This window comes from Nelusetta ayraudi, unplaced genomic scaffold, assembly GCF_046127955.1.
Source record: "Nelusetta ayraudi isolate G7.1 ecotype Tasmania unplaced genomic scaffold, CSIRO-AGI_Nayr_v1 ptg000007l, whole genome shotgun sequence".
In the NCBI taxonomy this organism is placed as follows: domain Eukaryota; kingdom Metazoa; phylum Chordata; class Actinopteri; order Tetraodontiformes; family Monacanthidae; genus Nelusetta; species Nelusetta ayraudi.
The window spans coordinates 7999847-8025435 of NW_027466057.1; the positions used below are offsets into that span (position 1 = coordinate 7999847).

At 46.7% G+C, this 25589-nt stretch overlaps 3 protein-coding genes across 5 annotated transcripts in view; 1 reads left to right on the forward strand and 2 right to left on the reverse strand.

The window, feature by feature from the left end:
- The window catches only part of zdhhc14 (zDHHC palmitoyltransferase 14), a 42835-nt gene extending 28587 nt beyond the window's left edge, over positions 1-14248 (reverse strand). For both annotated transcript variants that reach the window (XM_076018396.1, XM_076018395.1), the window contains exons 1-3: positions 13674-14248; positions 12697-13007; positions 2187-2347 (exon numbers count right to left, since the gene is read on the reverse strand). In XM_076018396.1, coding sequence (XP_075874511.1) covers positions 2187-2347; positions 12697-12938 — 403 coding nt within the window. In that variant the 5' untranslated portion in view covers positions 12939-13007; positions 13674-14248. The remainder of the gene's footprint in view (positions 1-2186; positions 2348-12696; positions 13008-13673) is intronic.
- Positions 1-25589, forward strand: part of LOC142883480 (signal-induced proliferation-associated 1-like protein 1) — a 192445-nt gene that overhangs the window by 115110 nt on the left and 51746 nt on the right. The gene's annotated exons all lie outside the window — the stretch shown is intronic.
- The window catches only part of arid1b (AT-rich interactive domain 1B), a 57283-nt gene continuing 50383 nt past the window's right edge, over positions 18690-25589 (reverse strand). For both annotated transcript variants that reach the window (XM_076018391.1, XM_076018393.1), the window contains 3 exons: positions 23064-23796; positions 22099-22229; positions 18690-21964 (listed from right to left, as the gene is read on the reverse strand). In XM_076018391.1, coding sequence (XP_075874506.1) covers positions 20123-21964; positions 22099-22229; positions 23064-23796 — 2706 coding nt within the window. In that variant the 3' untranslated portion in view covers positions 18690-20122. The remainder of the gene's footprint in view (positions 21965-22098; positions 22230-23063; positions 23797-25589) is intronic.

Genomic DNA, 25589 nt, shown 5'->3' on the forward strand with positions numbered 1-25589 from the left:
ACATCATCCAGTTGTTTGGTTGGCTGTTGTTTGCAATCGTGTCAGATCCCCTAGACGAGTCTCCGCGCTCCTCGACCAGTCTTACAAGCAATCGGCGCTCAACCCCAGTGGGTGTTTGAACACAGCGACTAGAGAGCCATGCAAAATCAATGGCTGGTTACCGAGCACCAGTGCAAGTGAGGTGCTCGGGAACCACTTGAACATCATGCACTCACACCGATGCGACCGCGCTCAATTTTACCTTGCACGTGCTCGCCACATGGTTGCACTGGTTAGCACACTGGTTAGCACACACAGAGAGGCGCGACCGTCCATGCTTTCAGCCTTTCATTTGTTTACGCTTTGAAAAAAAACTAAACAAAACAAATGCTGCCAATATAGTTTTTCCACCACGGGGCCACTTCAAGCCGCCGCTCCCTGCAGCCAAGCTCTTTGTACTTTACCTTCGCTCTGAAATCTCTCTGGTCTCCTAATGAGATTAATTAAGCCCAGTCCAGAGTTTGTTTAATGAGGCCCCGGTGGCCTGAAGCGGGGAGGATCGTCGCCGCTCAAATGCATGAACCACATCCCAAAAGAGAAAAACTTGAAATGAATGTTCTTTTTTTAATAAGAGGAAGTTTAAAAAGTTAAACCAGACTAAAGAGGTGTTGGTACAGTAAGCCGGAGGGCAACAGTTGCCGCGTTTCCATCACTCGTAGAATTGTGCAAGACCTAAATAGCGCAATAAACATTTTACACGTCACTGGACGTGGCGTACGGGGTCACGTGACCAGTTCACTTCAAGTGAAAATGGCCCGTTTTGTTTGGACGGAGGAGGAGACGGAACACTTTTTACGGGGAATCAAAGAGGAAAACGTGACAACCATTCTGGACAGCAAACTAATGCAAACAAACAAAAGCAAACGTGATTCTCGTAAAACTCGCGGGACCAGATTTTTACGAGAAGTACGGCTTGTGCGCTTCGCACCACTCAATGGAAACACCTGCTACTTTTCTTGAAACTTTAGAAATATCGCTTAGAATTTCAGTGACTTTCAGTGGTTTGATTGGTGCCCTGGTGTAAAAGAGGGAAGCATATCACAGCTGCTACTATGAGAGAAAACATACCAAGACACAGCTACTTTGCGTAAATAATGATGAGCAATGTTTTTTCAATATGGGAACGACAACAACATGCAAAAGCTTTTCATTTTATGAGTTTCAAATATAATGTAAAAAAAAAAAAAAGGAATAAGAAGAGCGGCAGTATGGCATTTCATATGAGCAGAGTGAATCCACATTACTAACATTTTTTCCATTGTTGTGACTCACGCTGAGCTATTGTCAGAGCTCAGAGGTCTGTGATTCATTTTCACCACAAGTGATTCCTGACATACCGAGACTTCTGTTCCATCAAAGTCCCACAGAACAAAGAATAAAACTACTCAGACGGCATTATAGTGAAATTCAGGAGTTCAATACTGATCCAACTGGGCAAACAGCAGTTGGAGTGAAAGACATCAAAGGTGTTTAGTTCTTTGCTGCACCAACAGTAGGAGTTGTATTGTGCTTTCTTTGACTCTTTTTTTTTAAAAATTAGAAAGTCATCCATCAAATGACGGATGGTAACGTTAGATGTTAATTTTCACTCTTGATGTCAACTCTGTCATTGACCTAAACCGCTGTGAAATGTCACGATGGCTGAATTGAATAAAATGATTCATTTTTAACGGTAATGGTGTTGCGTAACAAAGTTTAAGCAGACACAGCCAAGTTGCGTTCTTACAGCTCCTTCAGTGGTTCATCTATAAATTATATATTAAATTATAAGCAACATATTAAAACAATAAACATAAATGACCGATTGAAACATAATTATGCGTGTTTATTTTAAACATATTTACGATAATGGAAGTCATTTGTGATTTTTGTGCCTTTCCACCAAGTGGTGCAAGTCACTACAGCGCTCGCTCGTCACTGTTTAGGCACCACTACCACCCAGACAGTGAAGAGACGCTCTGCGACAGAAGATCTGGAGCAGAGGTGGCCAAGGCGGACCGGGCCACCCCCGAATAACACAGCGCAAGGCTCTCAGAGACGGTGTTGAGACAGCTGGTTAAAGGATAAACTGAGGTCAGAGAGGGGAGGAAAGAGGGGAGAAGCTTCGAAACGGACGAGCCGACAAGTATCGAGTGTCGCCGTCTTACCTATTTGCCTTTCAAGGTCGGCCGCCTCGTCCGGAGTGGCCCTGGGCAGCACCCCGGGGTCACTGAAGCTGGTCCTCAGCAGTGTCCCCAGCACAAACATGAAGAGCACGCCTCCGATCACTGGGATGACCGGGGTCAACTGCACCGCCAAGAAGGGACAACTGGTGGGACGGAGAAAAGACAGAAGACAGTGTGAGCAGGTCGCAGGGTTTCTGCGCGAGTGCCAGTGGACGCCTGTGTAATCAAACATGACAGTTTTAACAGCCAGGGCTTGGGGGGGATGTGTGGACTAAATGAAACGTTGGGCCAGATGGTTGGTGATCTGCCAAAATACAAATGCTGTCAGAAGCCGAGCCGGCGCGGAGCCTGACGTCTAGGAAGTGGCGAAATATTAAATGCGTTATCTAAACTGCCACTAAGTGGATAAAAAAAAAAAAAAAAAACTCTTTACAGAGTTTACAGATCCTTGACGATTGTGCTCTTCTCAGCGTCAGGCATTTATTTAACTTCATAATCGAGGCTGAAGGGTTTCAATAGTATTTACTTATGGTTATCATCAGGAAGTGACCATGAAAGAAGATGAAGCAGCAAGACAAGCAACCACTGTGTGCCAACAACATTCAAAGCAGGTCCATTAAAACACAAAACAAAACAAAAAAACAGAGCAGCACACCACAGTCACATCAGGGAAAATAAACAACGCAACATGAGAGAAGTAACTGCGATCAAACGGCAAATCTTTTAAGAAGCCACGTTACGAAGCCTAAACTTAAACACGTAAATCCATGAATACTGACAGTATTTTAAATGTATATTCTATTATATAATATCGAATAAGATATTCCATATTATGTTATATTATATAACATATAATATAATAAAATAAAATAGATGAATAAACAAGCTATGAGGCAATGCGGGGAAAAAAAACACAGACAAACAGGCGGCGCCTCTAAAGATGAGGCACCGCAGGCACCAGCGAATCAGAAGCCTGAAGATAAAAAGGGTCGAAAACAACAACAACAACAACAACAAATGAAGTGGAGTCACTTTTGATTCAATCCACCAGAATAAGAATCAAACCTAAGATACTGCCTGGCAGTTCTCTTTCTTAGAGTGGCGGAAGAGCAGATGTACATCTATCTGAGCACACACACACACACACACACACACACACACACACACACACACACACACACACACACACACACACACACACACACACACACACACACACACACACACACACACACACACACACAAGCTGCCTTTTCATGACCCCTAGAAAAAACCCTAAATATCGCAATATAAAACTGGTAATGGGGAAACCTAAACTTTCAAAAACCTCTCAAATATTGCTGATAGGTTTCGACGCTATATCGCAAAAGTCTCATGGAAACGCTTTTTTTCGCATTTACACGACAGTGGACGTAGCCAGTAAGTATTATACATTGGAGTAAATGTAAAAGCTAAAATAGACGCTTAATCACGGCGACATCGCACCGCTGAGTGCGTCTCGTACGGGTGTGTGTGAATAAAATCATATGCATTGGTTGGCCTCGCACCATCCCACCGGCTTTCATATGGCAAGAGCATGGGAGGGCGTTAACATCCGCTTATCCGTGCCAACATCACATGAGCACGGCCGGCTATTTTTAACACTCCCCATGTTTCACTTTATCTGTGACAGCTAGTGGGGAATACACAAATATAGACCGGGAACAATCTCTGTGAAATGCGATTATCTGGGCCAAATAGGAGGCTTGAGTTTCACCTGCGCACAAAACATTTCCCCACACACACACTTGGGCAACAAGGCAGATAAACATCACGTGAGAGTAAAATATCAGCCAAAAAGTAAAACAGAAATAAAAAAAAAACCCACAGCCACACTAAAATACACTGCAGGGTTCTGCATTTAACTAAAGGTAAACCGGCTCCATTATTAATTGAGATGCTTATCAAAGATTCTTATGATACATCCATGGCTTCTAGCAGACGCAGGCTGTGCGTTGCACATCATCACCGCCACTTCCTACATCCTTCCCCAGACTGCTGGCCTACTGCACTTTTTACAACCCTGTTTACACATTTTTAACATGGGTCTTTAAAAAGGTTGCGGTGGTGCGCCCGCCGTCGACCAGGGAGCCATCGGCCACACAACTGAGGCTGTTGAGATGATGCTGAAAACTGGATCAGCAGCCAAGGCTTTCACCTCAAAACAGCAGGAGTTGCCAATCAGTCATGATTGTTCATGTGATGTACATTTAGGCACCGACACTTCAGTTGTCAGATCTGATCTCCATACCATGCTTGCATACCTGCGCTCAGGACAGCAGTGCGAGCAGATGGCTGCTTGCCAGCTGGGTTGAGCTTCGCTCCACATCAGTCAAGCACCTTCAGGTCGCAGTTCTGCGCTAACGCTTTTGTGAGACTCCGTCCTTTTTACCCCGCTTGAGAGGGCGCTGACCAACCAGCCCCGCTGTTCTGTTCTGTTCTCTGCATCTGGGCTGAGACTGAACTAAGCGAAGCCCACAGGGAAGTCTGGGACACCAGCGGGCGGGACAACGCCGTGCAAAGCAACACTTCGCCAGTCAAACATGTGCCTGGAAGTGCCAAGGTCACAGTGTCGGATGCCAAATGTGTCACGCTCGCGACACACAAACACACACACACACACTCGTAGCAGCATCTTCGCCTCACAGCCAGCATTTCAGCCCTACACACTTGTCTCCCCAGATTGTGTTTGCACATATCTCTGGTAGAGGCAGTGCTGCACACTGACTTTCATCCCAATAATAAGCCGCACTTTGACTTAGGGCTGCTCTCTATTTATCAGTTGCGCGTACCCTCCTGCTGCCACACAGAACACACGATAATCCAGTAAAGTAAACGCGTCTTCGCACTCTGCAGCCAAATACGCTCCGAGAGTCAATGACAAATAAATAATAATAATATTTTTTCTTTTTAAAAAGCTGGCAGATTTCTGACTGCAAAGGCGACGCTGGGAGCAGAAGTGATAAAGAAATGACAGAGGAGCGACGACGCCTCCGTCGCGCAAGAGCGAGAAAGAGAGAGAGAGAGAGCGCAGCTTCTCTTCCCCTCTCCAGAGGCCAAGCAGAAGAGTGGAGAAATAGTGATATTGTTTCAGAAAATTGAAACAAGTGCCTGGGAAAAAGGGGCAAGGGGCCTGGAATATATTAGAAGGTCCACAGCCAGCGTCTGCAGCATTTCCAAGACTGAGTTTAGAGCAGGGGTGGGCAGACTTGATGACTTGTGGCCACAATGGGTTCTGGAATCTGACAGAAGGGCCGGAGCAGCAGCGGCTGGATGGAGAGTTTTGGTGACCGACCTCATGGAGAAAAGAAACATCATGGGATAATGCAGAAAACTGAAGAATTAACAAAAGTGTGTCTTCAAAGCCACACAGTATTTAGCTCTTTATTGAATCGACATACAGATATTTTATGACTTACGTATTATCAATATAATTTCTTCAAATGCAGCGGGCCGGATTAAAAAGCTTAACGGGCCACATATGGCCCCTGGGCCTTAGTTTGCCCATGCCTGGTTTAGACCTCCAGAACATGCTACTCATTCAACCTTATTGTCGCTGCTTGGCACTGAGACATCATTGGTGAGGTCCGAGAGAAACGTTGACAGTAATAATAAGGCATCAATCAGAAAACCTAACCAACTTGACTTGGATGTGAAAAATGAAATCAACTAAATCTCTCGGCGAGGCTCGACGTGTCCCCGATATCTGCGGACAAACTGGTCGACACGCTGACAAAAACAAGACGTGGGGGAAAACGATATAAAGCCAGCGGTGCGTGTGATGGAAAGTGACGGGTCAGTCGAAACAGACAGCGATGAAACGCTGACGCCTCTATTGAAGGAGGTTAGGAGTGACATCAAGTGTGCCAATGGGCACAAAATGCAGATTGTGTCCAAGTCTACGATTCCCTGAAGACGACATCCAACTTCTCAATTCTTGGATGTGAGGAGTGAAGAACATCAACACGCCGGGCAACAACAACAACAAAAAAAGAAAAAGAAAAAAAAGAAAGTGCTGAGCTGGAGCAATATCTCACTTTTCCCTTAAGTCTGACAAGAACTCTTAAGACGGGGGACTGAGGCTTGAAGCGCTTGTTGCCATGGAGACGGATCATGCTAGGTAAAAGGCCTCGCTAGTTTGGAGAGGAGTCGTCGTTGCTCGGGAGACAGTCGCCATGAAGAGGCAACAGGCTTCCCGATAGCGAGAAAAGAACTGGACACTGAGCCGAAACGCATTCAATCTCAGAAGCAGCCTGCAGAGGGAGAACGGATGTACAGTAACAGTTACTCAGGAACATGTCGCCATCTGCTCACATTACTCCGGCACAGGGAAGTGGGCTTTCAAGTGCTCTACACTCAGACTACCAACACGGACCTAAGTACACTTCTACATGAATGGTTGGTAAATACTCCCAAGTCACACGTTTCTCAACTGGTGCGTTGCGGGTTTGCAGGACACACAGTTCAATTCAATAATTTCAATAATGTGCTAACGGGACATGACAGAAAGGGAGCTGGCATTTTTAATTTTTGTGGAATAAATTTGGGTAGCGACTTCATTATAAGGGGAAAAAGAAAGAAATGTGGGTCCTGTCACTCCACCAGTTGAGAGCCACTGCTTTAGGTTGAAGTGAAGATCTCATGAAACTACATATACATCATAAATGAATTGCATATATTTATTTCCTTCAAACTGTCAGATTTTGTTAAAAAAAAAAAAAAAAAAAAAATAGCATTAGGTGCAAACCCGTGATACCAAACCTCAACTGAACCAGTTCACAAGTCTCAAAATCCAGGCTGCCTCTTCGCCACTACCAGTAATCACCAGCTTTAGCCTCTGCCTCCCCTTTCATCCGACCTCTTTGCAAGGCTGCATTTATCAAATTAAGTCTGGTTCCCCTCCAGTCTGCGGTCAACGGTTACAGTAAATAAACACCAGACAGCGGCCGTGTCTGCAGCCCGCCGCTGCAGCGCCTCAGACAGGTTGATTAGTAACCCTTTCAAATCTCGTCTAATCCTCGAAAGCCGACAGTACGTCGAGATGAGCCGACCGCGGCAACGCGAGCCGGCGAAGCCACATGACTGCGTTCGGACAAATAAAACTTAACAATCCCTCTTCTTTCAGTCTGAAGGAGAAGTTTGCAGCGCGATGAAGTACGATAGTCATCCTAGCTTTTGAAGTGTCACAATGAAAATAGTACGAAAAGTACACACAAACTCCTTTGAGGAGAAGAAAAGCATTCCACTAAGGCCAACCTGTCAAAATAGCGTCTGAAAATAATTTGCAAATCCATTTTCAAGTCTGTAATACACAGCAGGAGACACGTGAGGCTTCCGCGTCTCAACGTCATCTGCTGTTTGATTTGGACTGAAACTGATTCCTGGGCCGAAACCCAAACCTGTGGCGACGTCCTTCCGAGAAGCGGCGGGGAATGGCAGCTGTATAAAGTCATTTTTCCGGAGCTAAAAGGTGACCATTTGCAAAAGCATGTGTCATGTTGTGTCGTTCCAGTGACAAATGACTTGGCCTGCAGCTACACAAGAGGTTCGTGTTCTGCCCTTGCCTGCCCTCCAAAGCAATCAAAGTGCAATAAAATGCAAAGCTGACAAAGCCTTGTGTCCGCGTAACCCTTGATGAGTAATTAGACTTCAGAAAGGCGGCCAGTAAAGCCAAGCGCTTCAAAACACAACCACGCGCAGTTTATGATACTACGATGTGCAACGCCGTTGAGTCATCATGTCTTCATAAACCGTATCTTGTCATAAATGAACTCCCAGGAATGCTGCCTCATTGTGTTTGATTGAGGGCTTTTCTTCTTTTTTTTTTACATAGGGTATTGATCCGTGGATAAAATGGATGAGGGCGCAGGAGTCCATCTCAGGTGAGGCTCTAAAGGACAGAGAGTAAGCAGCGCTGTGTGAAGTGAGCTCCACATGGCCAACCCCAAGCTGAGATGAAAGTCCCTTAAGCTTAACTATCCAGCTGGGTTTAAAGAAAACGGTTGGCATTGTGAGAGGATTTAGTTGGAAATGTGATAAGGGTAATCTGGATTGGATTATGATTGAGATTAGCGCACCCGCTAGGAGGCAAATGAGTGGGATAACCTCGGCGGACCTGAGCGGGAGTGGAAAGATTACATCTGCCGCACCGTGATACTAATGGTCAGATCTCAGAGCCATATGGACCACATTAAAGAATTCTACAATGCTATGATTTAATAGAGTAGCAAAGCAACACGTTTTACATCTCTTCTAAACTACACTCTGCCTGTGCTGGGTTTTACTCGCAGTTTGTGCTGATCTCCGTTGGAATGAAAAAATGCTCAAAACCAACCAACAGGGCCAGTTTAATTAACCTGAGTTTGTCACAAAGTTATTTTCAATGTGCTTTCGTGTCCAAATACTTGGCAGTAGCATAGTCACACACACTCAGTGAATTTGTGGAGGTGTTCATTATTATCACTTTTTTCATAATGAGCTATTTGGGGGTTTGAATTTGATGACTGTCAAAACCTAAATGAGTCTACTCTAGTCATGCTATTTTTGTCACGGCCCCAAATTAATTGTACGACTTCCAGTCTGCAGCCAAGCTGTAGGAAACCATGAGGGTTAAACGTGCTGTTGGATTGATTCATTTTGAAGAACAGTCAGAGATTGGCTGTGCATTTGTGGATCTGTTGGATTTGTCCCCAAAAATTGTCCTTCATTTAAACGTTAACAATAACGCATACAAACAGCTATGATTGACTGTTTGGTTTCACAGCCCTGCTCCTCTGACTAATGCATGGCATGCTTGGAGATGTTTCGTTCTGAGCGTCTAAAACGTTGGTTCTGAAGATCAACAGTCACTTCAAAACGCACGCGACCGAGTGGACCGACGCTTGAAACATCTGCACCGTTACGAGGTGTTCGCGAGAGAAGGCAACATGTGCAACAACAGCGCACACGGACGTCCTGGGGGAAGCCAGCAACAGAATAATAAACAGAGCAACGTCTGCCGGTCACTAACAGGGTTTATTGTGCATGGCTGAGCACCCCTCAGACACACAATGAAAACAAGCAATAGGAACCGAAGGGCTGCAGGAACATTTCTGGATAAACGCTCTTTCTGCACGTCTCCATTCCTTCGCAGCTGCGGCAGTGGCTCTCACTGGACTCCATGAACCAGGCACATCTTCAAATTTACGTGGAAACAGGCACGACGTCTGTCACAGTGCGACTTACAAACTATTTCAGGTAAGTGTGAAAAACTAAGGAGGTGACTAATACCGAAAACCTAAGGCAAGCAGGAAGCCGAGGTTGCCTTAAGGGTTGGCCACTTTTCGAAATGAACAACACAATATCGCTTTCATCACCGAAGGTAAAAGAAAAAAAAAATGGTGTGTCCTTTAAAACCTCTCAGCGCTTTGTGTTCACTGTGAATGAGTAACCTCTGCAGGGTAAACACAGCAGTCCAAAATACAACTTTATACTCAAGTCTCCACTTTGTAAACAAGTCCTGAAACGGAGGTGGCAATGCAACCGCTGAGCGCCTCGGATCCACTGATCCTCCGTGCTTTTTCCTAAACGCTCCTGCTAACCAGTCGCGTGGGCACTAACTTCCGTAAACTACAAGTGACAAATGCCGCTTCAGTTGAGTCACGTTAAATTACAGAGAACATTCCTTCAAAGCAGCAAACCTTACCCAAGCCCAATCATAGGCGGCCGCTTAGGCAAACCCAAAGAGAGAAAGAGCCCTTAAAAAAAAAAAACGGGTTTCCACTACTTTGACAGCTTGAGGCGTGGGGTACAAGAAACACATCTCATCGAGACGCATTACAGTCAGCGGCAACAAAAGGCAGCGTGCAGGTCTGCTGACTGTTGCCCTGCCAGATAAATGTCTCCGTTCAGCTGAAGGCGGCCGGAGAGGGACAGGGGAGCCAGACGAAGTCAGTCAGGATTGTGGCACACAGGGTTTAACAAGGACCAATGGCGTTCCGCAGGGATGCCAAACGGGCTGACTGAAATTCTAAAGGTAAGTTGATAAGGTTAGTGTGACTGTTGTTCTTTCCCCTGCCCTTCAAAAACATATTTCTGAACATACCCAATGGGGTGCCTTTAAGAAGGTTGAACATATTTTAGAAAACCATCCACAAAGAATGATAACATAAGAATAATGATTAAAAATGTGCAATGTCTACATTCACTCAAATGTTTATCCCCAAACAACAACAAAGTTGGCAATATAAGTTCTAAATTAAATTTGTTTGTTTTCCATTCACCTGTCACAGATTGAATGAAATCTGTCTTCCTGGACTTCCTGGTGCCTCGTTCAAGACCAGCCGGCTCAACTAAAGCAACACCAGGCACCAAAAATCAAACCAGTCCGGTTCATGCGTAACTTGTTCTTAAATTATTTACAAGCAACTGAAACTAAAACTGATTATTGCTTGCATCGTTAAGAAGAGAGCACTTCTTATTGGGCAGTCAAAAGAGCGACTTTGTGGCTGCAACATGACCCAAAATATCTCCCGCTAGGGAGAGAAGTAGGCTGCGTCGCCGACTGGCAACAGCGCAAGAGATGAAGATGTCTAACGGAGGGAGAAGGATCATCGGGGAGCATCGGCTGTCCTCTGCACAGGTGCCAGGGAACATCAAGGGGTGAGATGGACGCGACGGTACATCTGACTGTCATGTCAATCATTTGTGTCCATGCTCACCTTTACGCAAAGGTGTATACAGATTTTGGCCTTTAATGACCTTTCTATCACAGTCTGCCCTTTGGTCCTGGGTTATATCGGTATCTATGCCTTGGTGAGAATGCATTGAAAGCTGCAGCGGTTCAGAGGTCACTAGTGATAGACGTTGAGCAGTACATCTGTAGAGTTCACACAGGATACAGAGAGCAGAAAAGCTGCCAGTGGGCCTAACAGACTGTAGGTTGTTTAGTCCATTTTTGAAAAAAAAAAAAATGCTATTAAAGAAGTTTTTCAGGATAAATTTAGAGATGCAAAAAGTTATTTTTGATGTGGCTGATCACAAGGCAGAGAACTTGACAAAAGACAACGCACTCCGGATGAGCAGTGAGGAGCTCCTGCAGGGACACTTTTCTTTCCAGGTAGCTATAAGACGTAAAATATTAATCCTTAAAACCAGTCAAGTGTCTAAAAATTTCAGATGCGTGTTTGTTAAGCGTATCCACATTTATCAAAAAAATAAAAAAATACTTCTGTATTTTGAAATGACCACAAAAACACCTGAATTGACAATTGTGTTTCAAACAGCAGCCACATGGCCAAAGGCACACCGTCTTATGATCCATCCGCTCCACAGTGTTTCAGTGGTCCAAGATAATGAACAGCAGCCATTAACCACAACACAAATTTTGCTTGTTAAGCTTTCTGTGACACCGGGGCACTTTAGCTTGATAAAGGTCGTCCGCCTGAGCGACAAATCTCATGATGGAGCAGGATCCTTATCTCGGGTAGATGGGCTTTCTGTGATGATGGATGACACGCTGATTATACCGGACTAATGAGTAGAAAGGCAAAGCACCGTCTGCTGCAATACCGGCACGCTCAGGTCTCATCCCACATGCTGTACCGTGCACGTCAGTCACAGCGGGCCCGTTCAGGACATCCTGGAGGAGTTGGAGATAAAAACTTGGTTGAAACTGTTTGGAAAAGTGCAGTCAGTCTGGTGATTACAGGCTGCTTTACCAGTGGGAGAAAGACACAGAGCTCCGAGCACATGTGTGATTAAGTGAGACGACGAGGCAGACGGACACCTCCTCCATTAGCCTATTTAATATGTCAGTGGGGATACGACCCACAGAGCCACATCACACATCGAATAGGTTTCATTTGATCTAAGAAAACTGATATGAGATGGACGTGAAATAAAAAAGTTGAAGTGAACCACTCTCACATCCCAGTTGCTAGTTTGGTTAGCCAGAAACCACCCCTGACACGGGTCACGATGAATCATGTCGCACGAGGAAACATCGGTCGATTCCTGTCTGAGCTAGATCGCTCTTGGTGTGATGTATGCTTCCTGGCAGCGACAACAGCGTGCCAAAATAACAATAGGAAATCACAGGACTTGTCACGACCACCACCTAGGGAATGACGCGTTCAACATTCGGAGGAGATCCACACCTTCTCTGTGTAACAAGTGAGCAATTTCTATGGGGCACCAGCCCCTGTCAGAACACGCTGCTCTCTGCCCAGGGTACTGTCTTTACACTTTCCCCCCTAAAACAGACAAGCCTCTGTGCAGTCCCCGGCCACTTTGTCCTGACATCTCCCCCAGGCTCGTGAGATCATGGGAAATAACCCCAATGCTGCAGCCAGTGACATAACTGACCTATATCTAAAGTTTGGTTTCACTCCCCACCTCACCCTCCCCTGCTCCCGAGGACATCCTTAATCCACGACAGCTCAAAGGCAACGAACCGCATTTCAAGGGGACTTACTCAAAGGTGAAGAAGAGTCCACACGTCACAAGGATGAGGACGACGGTGAGGTAGAAAACCCCAGTCTGCTTGGCCATCATAATCCTGCCATCGCAGTAAAACTTATTCCGACCAGGGAAGGACTCCCACTTCCGCTTCTTTGGGGTCTTCTTCTTGTAGGGGGTCTCCATTGGCGTGGAGCTGCGAGTGCTTATCTGGCTGTACTCGCACTCTCTCATGGACTCAGACACCCCGAGATGCATTGACCGCTGATTAAAGAAAATCCCCGCAGCTGAATAAATCCTGGGGGAGGGGGGGGGGCAGATGTGCCTCTGTGGAATAGAAAAGCTTTGTCAGGTTTTTACAGGCAAAGACAAATATACAGTGAGTTTTAGGAACCCCAAAAAGTTGACGAGCACGCTTCCTGTTGTTGATATGATCAACTTGGTTAGCGCTTGTTGCAGCATTCGCGTCTTTCTCACACACACACACACACACACACACACACACACACACACACACACACACACACACACACAAAAAAACACAGTTTGACAGTGTCTAGCTAACACAATGTTGCTTAGTTCGGTGAATAACTTCACTGTCACCTCGCACATTCCAATGCTTTTCAATAAGGAAGCCTTTGTTAGCGGGAGACCTGGCTAGCATTTCATAGCAAGCGAGTGTAAAGTGCTGCTAAAGCTAGTGAGGCTAGCAAGTTGATTAAAAAAGACACTTTATATTATTCGCTGGTTGCCCACCAACTAGTGCACTAAAGAGAGAGAGAGAGATTAATTGCGGCTTAGACTTCACTATTTTCCCGAGCAGCTTTTCAGCTGTAAACGAGCATAAAAGGGGGGGGAATATATCCACGTTAGACTGTGCAACCCCTGGCTGCGTTGTCAGCCACATAACGTCGCCGACGCGGCGGCGTCACATCACGGCTGTGTTTTCGTGCTCTGCCCGCTGAGGCGACGTTGGAACCGCCGCTGCCTTACCGACTGAGAGGAGAGAAACGCTGGTCGTCGTGTCGGGGTGTTGTCACGTAGCCGCTCCTGTTGTTATCCAGGTTTGTTGCGAGCCGATGAGAAGACGAAGCACAACATTTTTCAATCTTTCTTTTCTTAAAGGGGTCTAACTTGTCCTTTTTTAAATCTTAATATGAAGGGAAATCCAGTGAGCACACGATGGGGGCGCCCTCAAAGCGGATCCAGCATCCTGGATGGTCGTCTCTCAGAAAGACACGGGTCTGTGCGCGTAACGCGAACCAAGCGGGACCTTTATTGCCATCTGGCCCAAAGGTTCAAGGCATCGCGGTGGTTTCCGTCATGCGTTGTTTTGTCCCCTCGGAAGACGCGCAGACCGCCGGCCCAAGTCGGTTTGTCCTCTCCGCCGACGGCGCGTTCCTCTCCGTGCGCGGCGAAGCCACCCTCGCAAACAACAAACATCAACATGGGAGCAGAGCGGAGGCTCCCAGCCCGCTCCTCCCCCTCCGACCGAGGCTCAAGTCACAACCGGGGAGGAGGCGCACAGGACGGGGCTGCGAGAGGGTTTCCCAAACGCTGGTGCAGGGACCTCCAGGCGTCCGAAAGGGGGCCTCCTCAGCAACCCGAGGAAGGGGGGCGTGACCAGTGGGGTGACGCCACGGCTGAGCGCGTTCCTTCACTAATTCACTGTGCTTGTGAATTAGCAGTGAATTCATTGACATATGCATCTTAATGCCTTTTGTTATTACTAAATATGTGTTTGCCGTCCCTTCAAATCGTGACATGGCTATAAAAATAGAAATCATCTCATGAAAACCATCATACTGTATCATATACTTTCCAGCCATAATGTGAAACGCGTTCCTCATGTGTCGCAGACCACATTACTTAACACTTGTAAATGAAATACACAATACGTCACTTGCACAAGTTTACTATTTGTGGATAACAAGAAACATAGCACTCATTTACTTAGTAGTAGTAGTAATAGTAGTGTTCAGTTGATGGTCACCGGGTGCTGTGTGCAATTCAACAGCTCATTAACCTACTGTGTGAATAACCTTTGTCTGTATCATTCTTGTATCTATGCAGTAAAACATTTTTTTATCCTTGACCTTTATTGATTCGAGCTGCACTATTCCTGATGCCAATGACTGCTCTCCCACTGTGAGAAACGACTACTGTATGAATGTATCTGCGTATCTTGGCGGACTGTAGAAGACTCCAGTTGGCGATATGTCACAGTGAACTGGATTCAGACGAGCTACTGATCTATGGTGGTCTCAAGTAGCTGCTAAAATGATCAAATTAATTTGGTATTGTTTCACATCCTACAATATTCAGCTGACTCTCCTGGCACCTTTACATTATTTTCCTATAACATTTCCTGGATGCCTCAGCAGGAAGCATATAGGAAAAAGAAAACATGATTGTAGTAGAAGGTGATCAAATAAGTCGTCATGAGTAGATGATTGCTTACAGGAGCAATGTACATGCTGTGTCCTTACCAAACAATCCCTCCCCTGACTGTCATGCCAAATTCAACATGGCGATGACGCAATTTCCTGTTCGCTACACATGATTGCATCACCGGCCTACAGTTCCTCTGTCGTCTGTCCTCCACACACCTACACAGGCACGCACGCACTCACACACCTCTCCCTCCTCAGCTGTGACGTTACCCGAGCAGCCGAGCTCATTCCCACCCACAGCCTCGCAATCCTCCCCTGAAAAGGAAAACGGCGTTCCGTGTGAGAGGTTGTCGTTGTTGCGATGGGGGATCTTCTGCTCTCACTGCATTATTCTCATCTGCCGGTTGCACTTGTTGTGTGCAGGATTTGGCAATGGCCGAGTTCACTTTATCGGATTAGATGGGGGAAACATCATCCATTGGACACACTAAAAAAAAAAAAATGCTTTTCTTCACACAGGGGGGTTGGTGCTGACTTGAAGATTGAACGTTTGTGAGTGCGCTGTGCATGGTTTTAGGTCAAAGCTTGTGTTATGGATCAGTAAGCGGACTTAGAGCGTGATTGGCTGCCACCGCTTGGCATGTGAAGCTATCATGTTTCACTTAATCTGACTCAAGCCTTGGATGTCTTCAGTGGCTTTTTAATGATCTGTAAGCCCTCTTTAGACTAATTCCTCTAGTGTGAGGCTCATTAAGCAGCGTGTTGACATGTGTCGCCGCTTTGAGTAGAAGGATGACTGGATATTATGGGGCCTTTAAATTGGGACGCAAGACCAACATCTGCCTGTGCCTCGTCCAGACGTTTATTATTATTATGATTATTATTATTGCTCTGTTTAGAAAGCTTGGCAGGCTGAGAGCGAGCATATTGACACTAAAGCCTTATCACGAGTCCAATTTACTGTCTGCAAACATCATTATTGGATGCGGCCAGATTTGATAAACACACACTGTCCACCACTGCCATATTGAAAGCATCCCCCCCGGGGAAAGGTCAGAGCAGTAGTGTTCTGTTTTTTTTGTTTTTGTTTTCACCAAACGCTCATTCATCTACCTACATGCAGTGGTAAGAGGCAGCCAGCAGGTTACCCCAGAGCGGGTGGCAGCCAATGATGGGCTTCCTCTCAGCCACCACATCCATTCTGTCCGAGTTGGATGACTCAGCCTGTCAGAGGCAGAGGAGTGTGGGTGGTTTTCTCTTGCGGTTGGCTGCCTACGTGAAACGCATCCTCCGTCGCCATGAAAAAAAAAAAAGCATCAATCCAGAGTCTACACCAAACTGTACACGACAGTCTGAGATGGAAAACCTGAAGCTGCGATGCCAGTAGATAACCAGCAGCCCACGGGTCTTCCACTTCTGCATAGAATCCCGGTTCGGTTTAAAGCCAATCAATGCTGTTCTTACGTAAGATGTGACGAGCTTGAAGGGTCTGTTTGGTTTCGGTAAGATGCGAATGGAGGATGGTGTCCTCACACATCCAAGCAAACAACAATTCTGTGACTCAGCTTCAATCGGTAGGCATCAAGAATCAATAAAAGACTTATTGTTTTATTTCACTTCCACCGGCAATGGAGGTGAAATCAAATTCCAACTCAAGAGGGAAGCAATACTTTTGATGGAAAATTAAACAGAAAAAAACCTCAATTTTAAAAGGCAGGTAGAGAGGTGATACAGAAGGAACTGCTGTTATTCACAGTTTGCTGCAGATTTTGTAATGCTAGCAAGCTAAAGCTGCTGCAGGATGAGAAGTCAGGCGGTGATACAGAGAGACTCTGTTTATGTCTGCCCCACCGTGGAATTACGACCCGGGGTCTGTTGTTTACGCCAGTGACATCTTGCACACCTTCAATAAAACACAGTCATATGAGGCTAAATATAAATAACAGCAACGGCACAGAGTATTGTTCGTAATAACGACAAAGACAGTGATTTAAATTGAGCATGAAAGCCAATATAAAAATGCATATGTATGTCCAGATGTCCACACACATGCAAGCAATACGATCATAAATAATTTGATGTTGGCACACTTTCTGAAGTCTAATGAAATGGCCAAGAGATCAGAAGGCTGAAATATTGGCTACATTAATACATTCTTCCCTGAAATAAGGAAGAAGAAATCTACTCATAACAGTTATGATTCATACGTTGGTAACTGTACACTTGCAGTCATTTATGCCAATCATTATGTATCTATTTGAACAACTTGATTTAACATGAGGTGAAGAGCAAACATAGGGGAGGATTTAAAATAGAAGGAAAGGCAACTCACCCTGTAATCGCTCCTTCTCTTCTCTTCGGCCCGGTGGGGTCGATGCTCAGTGAAGGCTTTAGATAAAGTGATTGAGTCAAGTTGCGAGAGCCAAAGGCTAGAGACATTTTAGATAAGTCACACTTGGGGAAAAAAACAAACAAAGGTCTGAGCACTGCAATTACCTTACAAGGCAACTGCTGACAATTTCAGTCAGAAATCTCGGATCCATATTGAAAATATCTATTCGGAGGAACACAGGGAGCGTCACAGTTTTTCCAGCTGAGTAAGGGTTTGTTTACACGTTGAGGTTTTTAAATGTAATTCTGACAAACATTACGGGTACAGCCTTTTCATTCGTTTGGTTCCATGAGACCTGTTGCTCAATCTTCCTCACCGGCAGACACTGAAACAGAGCCATCTTTAGGATCGTGGACAGTGTCTTTATTCTTCTCCAAATGCCTTCTAGACTCTGGTGCGACACACTCGGCTTCAGTCATATCGGTAACTTGTTTGGTCACAAGTGGGGCATACATACAATTCGAGTCCTGACTGTCAAGAGGTCTGTCTGCCTGGGGGAGAAGATAAGATAAATCCTGTCAGTCTGGTTTTAACAAAGCTGACACGTTTCGGAACATCTGGTGTGAGTATCGCCTTTAAAACCAACAACCTTCTTTAAAGCCTTCTATTTCATTCATATTAAAACTTATGTGATGTCATTAAGCAGAATAAGGGGTCTGCGAGATCTTGAAAAGGGAGATTATTGATATGCTTAGAGTGCAGAGGTGACAGAGCAGTTTGTTAAAGAGGAACTAAAAGAAAATGGCATGTCTGAGGAGGCTGTTTAAGCGGACATTGTGGTCGGTCCCATTAGAACACGGGGTACTGACAGACTTTATGATTCGTCAGCTAATACTGACCACAGCATAGAGACGTTGCGAGAGCATCATTCATTTTATACGTTTCCTAATACAAGAAAGCATTAAAAATACACAAGATATTGTTTAATACTCTTGACATTAAATTATAGAATGAGTATTAATATTATGGCAAAGTGCAAATTTGACAAGCTCAAAATCACAATTGGTGCTCATTACCAGACAGGCTGATAAAAAAAAAGAAAAGAAAGAGAGACTCCCTCAAAGGTCATTTTCCTTTCTGTATGATATATTTTTGTGTGAACAATATCTTTACAACCATACCCAGATTTATTGCTGGGTACTTTAACCGTTTCACCGTGAAAACTGAAAAGCATATTATTTCAGTGGCTTTACTTAGAATCAGGTCAATAAAAGTCAGTCCGTGTCATCAGTTGGTGTCTGTTTTATTGGCCTAAGATTGTCTGGACATAATGCGACGTCTCCGGTGCTCAACGATGTTCATTGTACATTTATTTGTGACGTGTGCAGCACAGAGTATAAACGTGTATACTGAACAAAAGAGAGACATGGAGTCATATGAAAAAAAGGCAAATTTTTACAATGAGCTTTTGAGACATTTGAAGGTTCATTTCACACGTTTCCTTTAGAGCGTTTTCTAGTTTCAAAAATATGCCCGCTGACGTGAATGGAGGACAGTAACAAACAGAAATGAGCTTCAGATTTTCGGACGGAACCTTGCCTCGATATCCTCTCACCCCGGCACTTCCACGTTTGTTCATTACCAAAGCGATTGTTTTCTCAGCTATAATACAATGCATACAGGATTTTTCTGTTTTGTTTGTTTTTACATCGAAACATCAGTTACATCTGCCATGTTCAAACATCTCACCCACCCCGCCCCCTTTAACAAAATATGTTTAATAACCATAACAAATTTTTTTATTTCTTTTTTTTTTGTTACCAACAATAAAAGCATTTGATCCTCGAAGTCAGAAAGTCTCACCATCGGCTGACGCTTGACTGAGACTGAGAGAATCGTGTGCGTCCATTGTACAACAGTTATATACACAGTGATGGAAAAAAAAAAATTACAGGCGTAACACGAGTGCTTGGGAAAACACAAAGTCCATCTGTGACAGTCGACTCGTTGAGGCTGTGACTGATAAATTAAACACTTTTTGACAGACGCGCGTCTCTCACGTTGATTGGCTGGTGCAATGCTGCCACCTCATGGCCTAAAGCGCAAACTGCAGCAGGTTGACGTCTCAGATAAGGGACAGCTTCCTCTCTCTAGTCCTATTGCACAAGTTATCTTCCAGCGATGGAAACATATACATTTCTTTTTTTTTTTTTCTAAGTTCAGGTTTTTATCCTCCCTCTCACTGCGAGCGTTGGCAAAGGAAAAAAAAAAAGTTCAAACTGCTGTACAGTGTCACATCTTAAATAAATACTCTCCATTAACAAAACATTGATGAGTATATTAGCATTTATAAAAACAGAGAACAGAAAAAATCTCGACAACTGTTGACGGGAACCACGCGATTCAGCACCAACATCTGGCGGCAGCTTTGGCTGTGAAAGTAAACAAACAGAAATAAAAACGCCAAAGGAACAATCCGACACCGACAGGTATTAAATATTTGTATTAAAATGAGCTTTCAAATCCCCCAAACCCACCTTTGTCAAAACGTATATAGACAGGGTTTTTTTTTTTTGTTGTTTCTGTATGCGAATACTTCTTTAAAAAAAAGAAAGAAAACTCTGTCATTTTTCGATAAATAAAATAGAAAAAAAAAAAACCCACAGGAACCTTTGTCAGCGCGGCGCCCGCTGTCCCGAGTCCTCGCTCGCCTCCTGTCACGACTTCCCCAGGTGGAAGAGAACCTGGCAAACGATGGCGACCACGGCGGCGTTGAGCGCCGACGAGATGGAGATGTCCAGCAGGCGGCTCTCGTACAGCACGAACTCGCTCTTGTTCTCCTCCACCTTGGCCATCGCCAGGAGGCCTTTGGCCGCCCGGCACATCATGTTGACGCTGGGCGGCTCGGCGGCCGGGTGGCCGGCGTGCAGCAGGCTGTGCGGGCTCTGCTGGTACTGCGCCGCGCTGGCGCCGTCCTCCAGGAACGCCACCAGGTTGCCCACGCTGCCCTTCTGCATGGCGATGGCGCGCGCCGCCGTGGGCTCGCCCTGCGCCAGGTGGGCCAGGGCGGCCACCGCCATCTCGCGCTGCGCCTGCGCCTTCCGCTGGCCCACGTAGCGCACCAGCACGGCGAAGAGCTTCTCCTGGCGGCTGAACGGCGGCGTGGCCAGCAGCAGGTCCACGTTGTCGCCCAGGATGCTCAGCTTGCAGAGGCACTCCAGCGCCAGCCGCTGCGGGGTGAGCGCCGAGTGGGGCGGCCCCAGCGGGAAGGGGTCCTGCGCCTCGGCCGACGGGCACACCATCCAGTGCAGGAGGCCGTCCAGGAGGGGCAGGCAGACCGTGTCCGGGTACGGCGAGAGGTCCAGCTGCCCGGCGATGTTGGCCAGCGTGACCATGGCGTTCTCCCGGAGCACGCTCAGACACTCCCACCACCACTCCTCCTTGCCCCGCTCCTGCTGCTGCTGCTGCTGCTGCTGCTGCGCCTGCTGCTGCGCCTGCTCGTCTCTCTGGCGGCCACCGGGTGGCGGCGACCTGTTCCGCTCCGGGTGCTGGTGGCGCAGCAGCAGCAGCCGGCCCAGGAGCAGCACCAGCGCCGGGTGGCGCGACATGTCCGTGTCGTTGCCGGGGATGAAGGAGAGGCTGCGGACGATGTTGGACACGCAGACGCAGCGCTTGGACAGCGAGTCCTGCCACGGCGCCATGGTGGCCAGCGCCGCCTCGTCCGGGCAGCGGGGCTCGTCCTCCAGCAGCGTGATGACGCGCTCGTCCCGCTCCGGCTCCCGCTCGCCGTCCGCGTGCACCCGGAAGGGGTAGGAGGGCAGGGAGCGGGCCGGGTGGGCGTGGGACAGGGCGTCCACGCGGGCGCACAGGACGTCGTCGATGGTGGCGGTGATGTGCTTCCTCGCAGGTTCTCTCCTCTCCTCCTCCTCCTCCTCCTCGCCCGCGGCCTCCTCGTGCACTCTGGCGCTCGCTCCAGAGCTCCTGGGCTCAAAGTGGGTCTGGATGTAGGCGGTGGTGTCGCCTCCGCCCGCCTGCCAGTGCAGCAGCCCGCTGGTGAACTCTGTGACGTAGCCCAGCCGCTCCGTGGCGTCCTCCATCAGGTCGTCCTTGTGGACGACCTTGACGGGGAGCTTGTCGTACTTGCTGGCCTGTTTGGCTCTCGGCTCCGGCTCCACCTTCCCTTCGCCCTCCGCTGCTTCTTTTTCGCTTTTTCCCTCCGTTTCTCTCTCCTCCTCCCCCTCCCGCTCCTCCTGTTTGACGCTCACCTCAGACTCCTCCCTCTTGCTTTGGTCGTCCGCCGAGCCTGGAGCCGCAGCGAGCGCCTGGGACTTCTCGGCGACGCCTCCGACCTCTGCCTGTGTTTCTCCCGCGGGAGTCAGTGACTCAGGACGGACGGGGTCCACTTCCTGCACGGGTGCGCTTTCTCCTTTCTCCGGAGAGTCGGGGCCCGTTGGTTTCTTAGGAGCCACCGCGCCCACTTCAAACTCCTCCAGGATGCCGAAGATCTCGATGAGAAACCGGCGAAAGTACTCGACGATCAGCTCGAGGAAACCCGGCAACTGCTCAGACAGAAAGGGGCGAAAGGGAGAAAACACTTTGAGCCGGACGTTGCCAAGTCGCACAGCAGGGTGAACAAAAGCAGCAGCTAAATGAATCTGTCGTCAGTCAGCGGCCACAAAAACTGGCTCTGTACCTGAGAGAGGTTGAAGGAGGCCACGGTGCTGTCATCATACAGCAGGATATTGATGGTGTCTAGAGCCCATGTGCTCTCTGCCAGCAGGCCAGACTTCAGAGACATCATCACACGCCAGGCCTCAGGCGTCCCTGGGATTAGAACAGTGGAATATTTGGGAGCAAGAAGAAGAAGAAGAAGAAAAAAAAAAGGTGATCAGACGCTGCTAAATGATAAAAGGACTGCACTGAACGGAGTAGATCAGTGTGAAATCCCAAACAGAACGTTTGGATGAATGACATGGGGACTGCGGAGAGGAGGAATAAAAGAGGCTGCTGCGAAGGTCGGATGACAAGGGAGCACGCAGAGCTGCAAAGGCTCAGACCAAAGCTGGCAGCGAGGGGGGGAGATCAGCCCAGGATGGATAGAGCCTTCAAATGGGACAGCTACTTCAAAACAGTACATGCTGCAAAAAAAAAAAAAAAAACACCCCAGAGGATTCATTCGGTCCACACATTTTATTCCCCATTCGGTTCCTCCTGTAAAAATTGGCTTGATTTATGATTTTTCCATTGTTAAAAGCTGAACATGCTGCCCATTAATACATTAATACAAGTGTATATTCGCAGTACGATGAAAATAATTTGCTTTTCCTATGTTTAGAATGATTCTGGTATGATATACATAAGAATATAAATTCAGCAGTAAGGGTCTTGCTCCTCGCTAGCTAGCAGTGCCCTTCATACAAAACGCGCTCAGAATTTCTTAAAAAATTTACACACTGGACCTTTAAGCAGTGAAATAATATGTACTTCACGATAAGTCGGTCGAGACGCCTTCTGAATATTTCACTTTGGCAAACTGCAATCTGCGGCATAGGTTATCGAAAATAAGGCTGAGAGTTTAGACTTCCCCTATGAAATGAATCAGGTTTCACAATGAACTTTTGATTTAAATGTCGGAAAAAGAAGAGACTTTCATCTCACCAGTGTCTTTGGAGCTGAGCTTCCGCCTGGGTTTGAGGATGGGCATGGTGGCCTCCACTGATCCTGGAGGGTAGTTCAGGTCCCGCCTCAGGTTGGGAGGAAACTGACCGAGGGGCCCGCTGCCCTGCATGCCCATCATGGCCATCCCAGGCTTGACCATCTTCATTTGTGACATGAACGACGCTTTGCCGGGCGACATCCTGGAGTCCATGGAGCGCTGGAAGGCCCCGGGGCTGGGCGCTCGGGGTAGGTGGTTCACCATGGACGGTGAGTTGGAATAAGAGGACGGCGGGCGTGAGGAAAGCGCCGACATGCCGCCTGACGACGACATGTAGGGGGACTGGCGGTGCCACTGGTCCTGCCGCCCGTCCATGTCGTCCCGACCTATCGAGCCATACGGGGGCATTTGCGACGGCGGCCCCTGCCTGTTGGGGTAGGGGTAGCCAAGGTCTGTCCTGGACGGCCACATGTTGGGGCCGTCGCTAGCGTGATTCGGAGTGGGCCCACCACCCATCATACTGTGCGGGCTCTGACCCGTGGGGGCCATGCGGTCACGGGGGTAAGGGAAGGGGAACTGTCCCTGCAGGGGTCTGTGTTCAGGGCCCGGGTAGCCGCCGCTGTAGTTGTTGTACATGTCCGGCTGCTGGGTGGCGTATTGCATGGCGTACATGTCGCTCTCGTGTCTCTTAGGTGGAGGTCCGTACATGCCGTCCATGGGGCGTTTGTAGCCATGCTGAAAGATATTTAAGAGTTGGTTTATGTGAGTTGATCAAAACACGACAAGGGCTCGGAATTCAAATATAGCTGAGTGGAACTTGATCATTAAAATACATAAATTGTAGACGCTGACAAAAAATAAAATAAAAAAGAATTTCATTACTTTGTAAAATCAGCTCCACACAGTTTTATGTTGACAGAGTTAAGACCTTATCACACATATGATTTATTTTTCACTACAACCAACAGAATATAAACATTTGGAAATATTAATTCTGTCACCGTTTCGAACGAAGGTCCAGTCTCAGAGTCCATGTGCAACGGCACAGTGGAGTTGTGTAACGTAAATACTGAACATAAGATATATATTTTTTTGATAACCAAAAGAAAATGAACAGCTAGTATTTAGATTATAGTTCTTGTGGAAAATTCTAAGTTCTGAAATGTAGGAAAAACCTTCGACACGAGGGGAAAAAATAAAACGCAACTAAACGTGTTACCATGGCGGGAGACCTCCAGCAGTTTGTTCAGCAAGAAAAATAATAATCCGGTTTAAACGTGCTGTGCCCGACAATGAGAACCCGCCTTTCAAAAAAGGCACGGCCTAACTTTATAATTTAAATGAGCTTTATTGATCAAAGCTCAAAAAGTAATATCTGTCTTTGAGGCGGACGTGGGTTACCTCGGCAACAATGCCGTTTTTCAGTCAGTTCGTGCCGCCGCGATATTGTCTTTAAAAAATTCGACAGTAATTTTACTGTTTAAGTTGTGTATTGTAGTCATTGTTTGGACTGAACAATCAACTATAACTGAGCTATATGTTTTTTCTAACTCACGTTAGCAGCGTCACGTTAGCATTCGCTGCACGTTGTACGTCAGTTTGACGTTTGACGTCACTTTACAACAGCCCACGGGGAGAGCGTATCCCAAACGTTACGACTGTGGGGCCTCACGCCGCCTTGACGTCGCGAAATGATATCTTAAGTTTAAGAGGTGTCTTATTACCGTGGAAGAGAAGCATACGTCCGTATAAGCAAACGTCGAAAACACTCGCTCCCAAAATCCCATCGACAGCGATTTGCACTGCAGTTCGACCTAGCTTGATTCGGATTCGAATCATCTTAAATCACAATCCCTCCATAACCTCAACAATTAAGCCATCACAAACGCTTAACAAAAAATAAATAAATAAAAATAGCTGCAAAAAGGATGACGGGGCTGTCCAAGTATGAACCATGAAAAAGAATATCAACTGAATGTTAGCTAATGTCTGACACTTGATGCTCTTTGGAAAGCATCACAGGGAGGGCATTTTTCTCAGTCCTTCCATGTGCGACTGTGAAACCCCCCCCCCCCCACCAACAACAGCTAAACCAAAATGCCAGGTGGAACATTTCCAAAATCTGTTGTATTTATTTTTAGAGTTTCATTTTTGGAAATACCGTTACATGATTGGAATCTCTGCCACTGACAGCCTGGTAAGATTATATTAGAGCAGCAGCACCAAAGTACCCGAGACCCAGAGTTGAGTAAAAGTACAAGTACGCTATCAAATAAATAACATGAGTCCATGATGAAGTCTTCTTTAATCACCGCATTCAAGCAGAGGTACACTTCAGTGTTGAGAGTAGGCCATTATTCAAAGTAAAAGTACAAAGTATTATACAAGCGCCAACGGACGCAGCCTGAACACACAATCCTGCGAGTTCACAAATGGTTCCCGGAAAAATCAGCTGAGCCGTCTTTTGATGTCAGCTGTCTCGGACTGAGTGGCTCAGGGGGCTGAGTGTCGAACATGGTTTTTCTGCG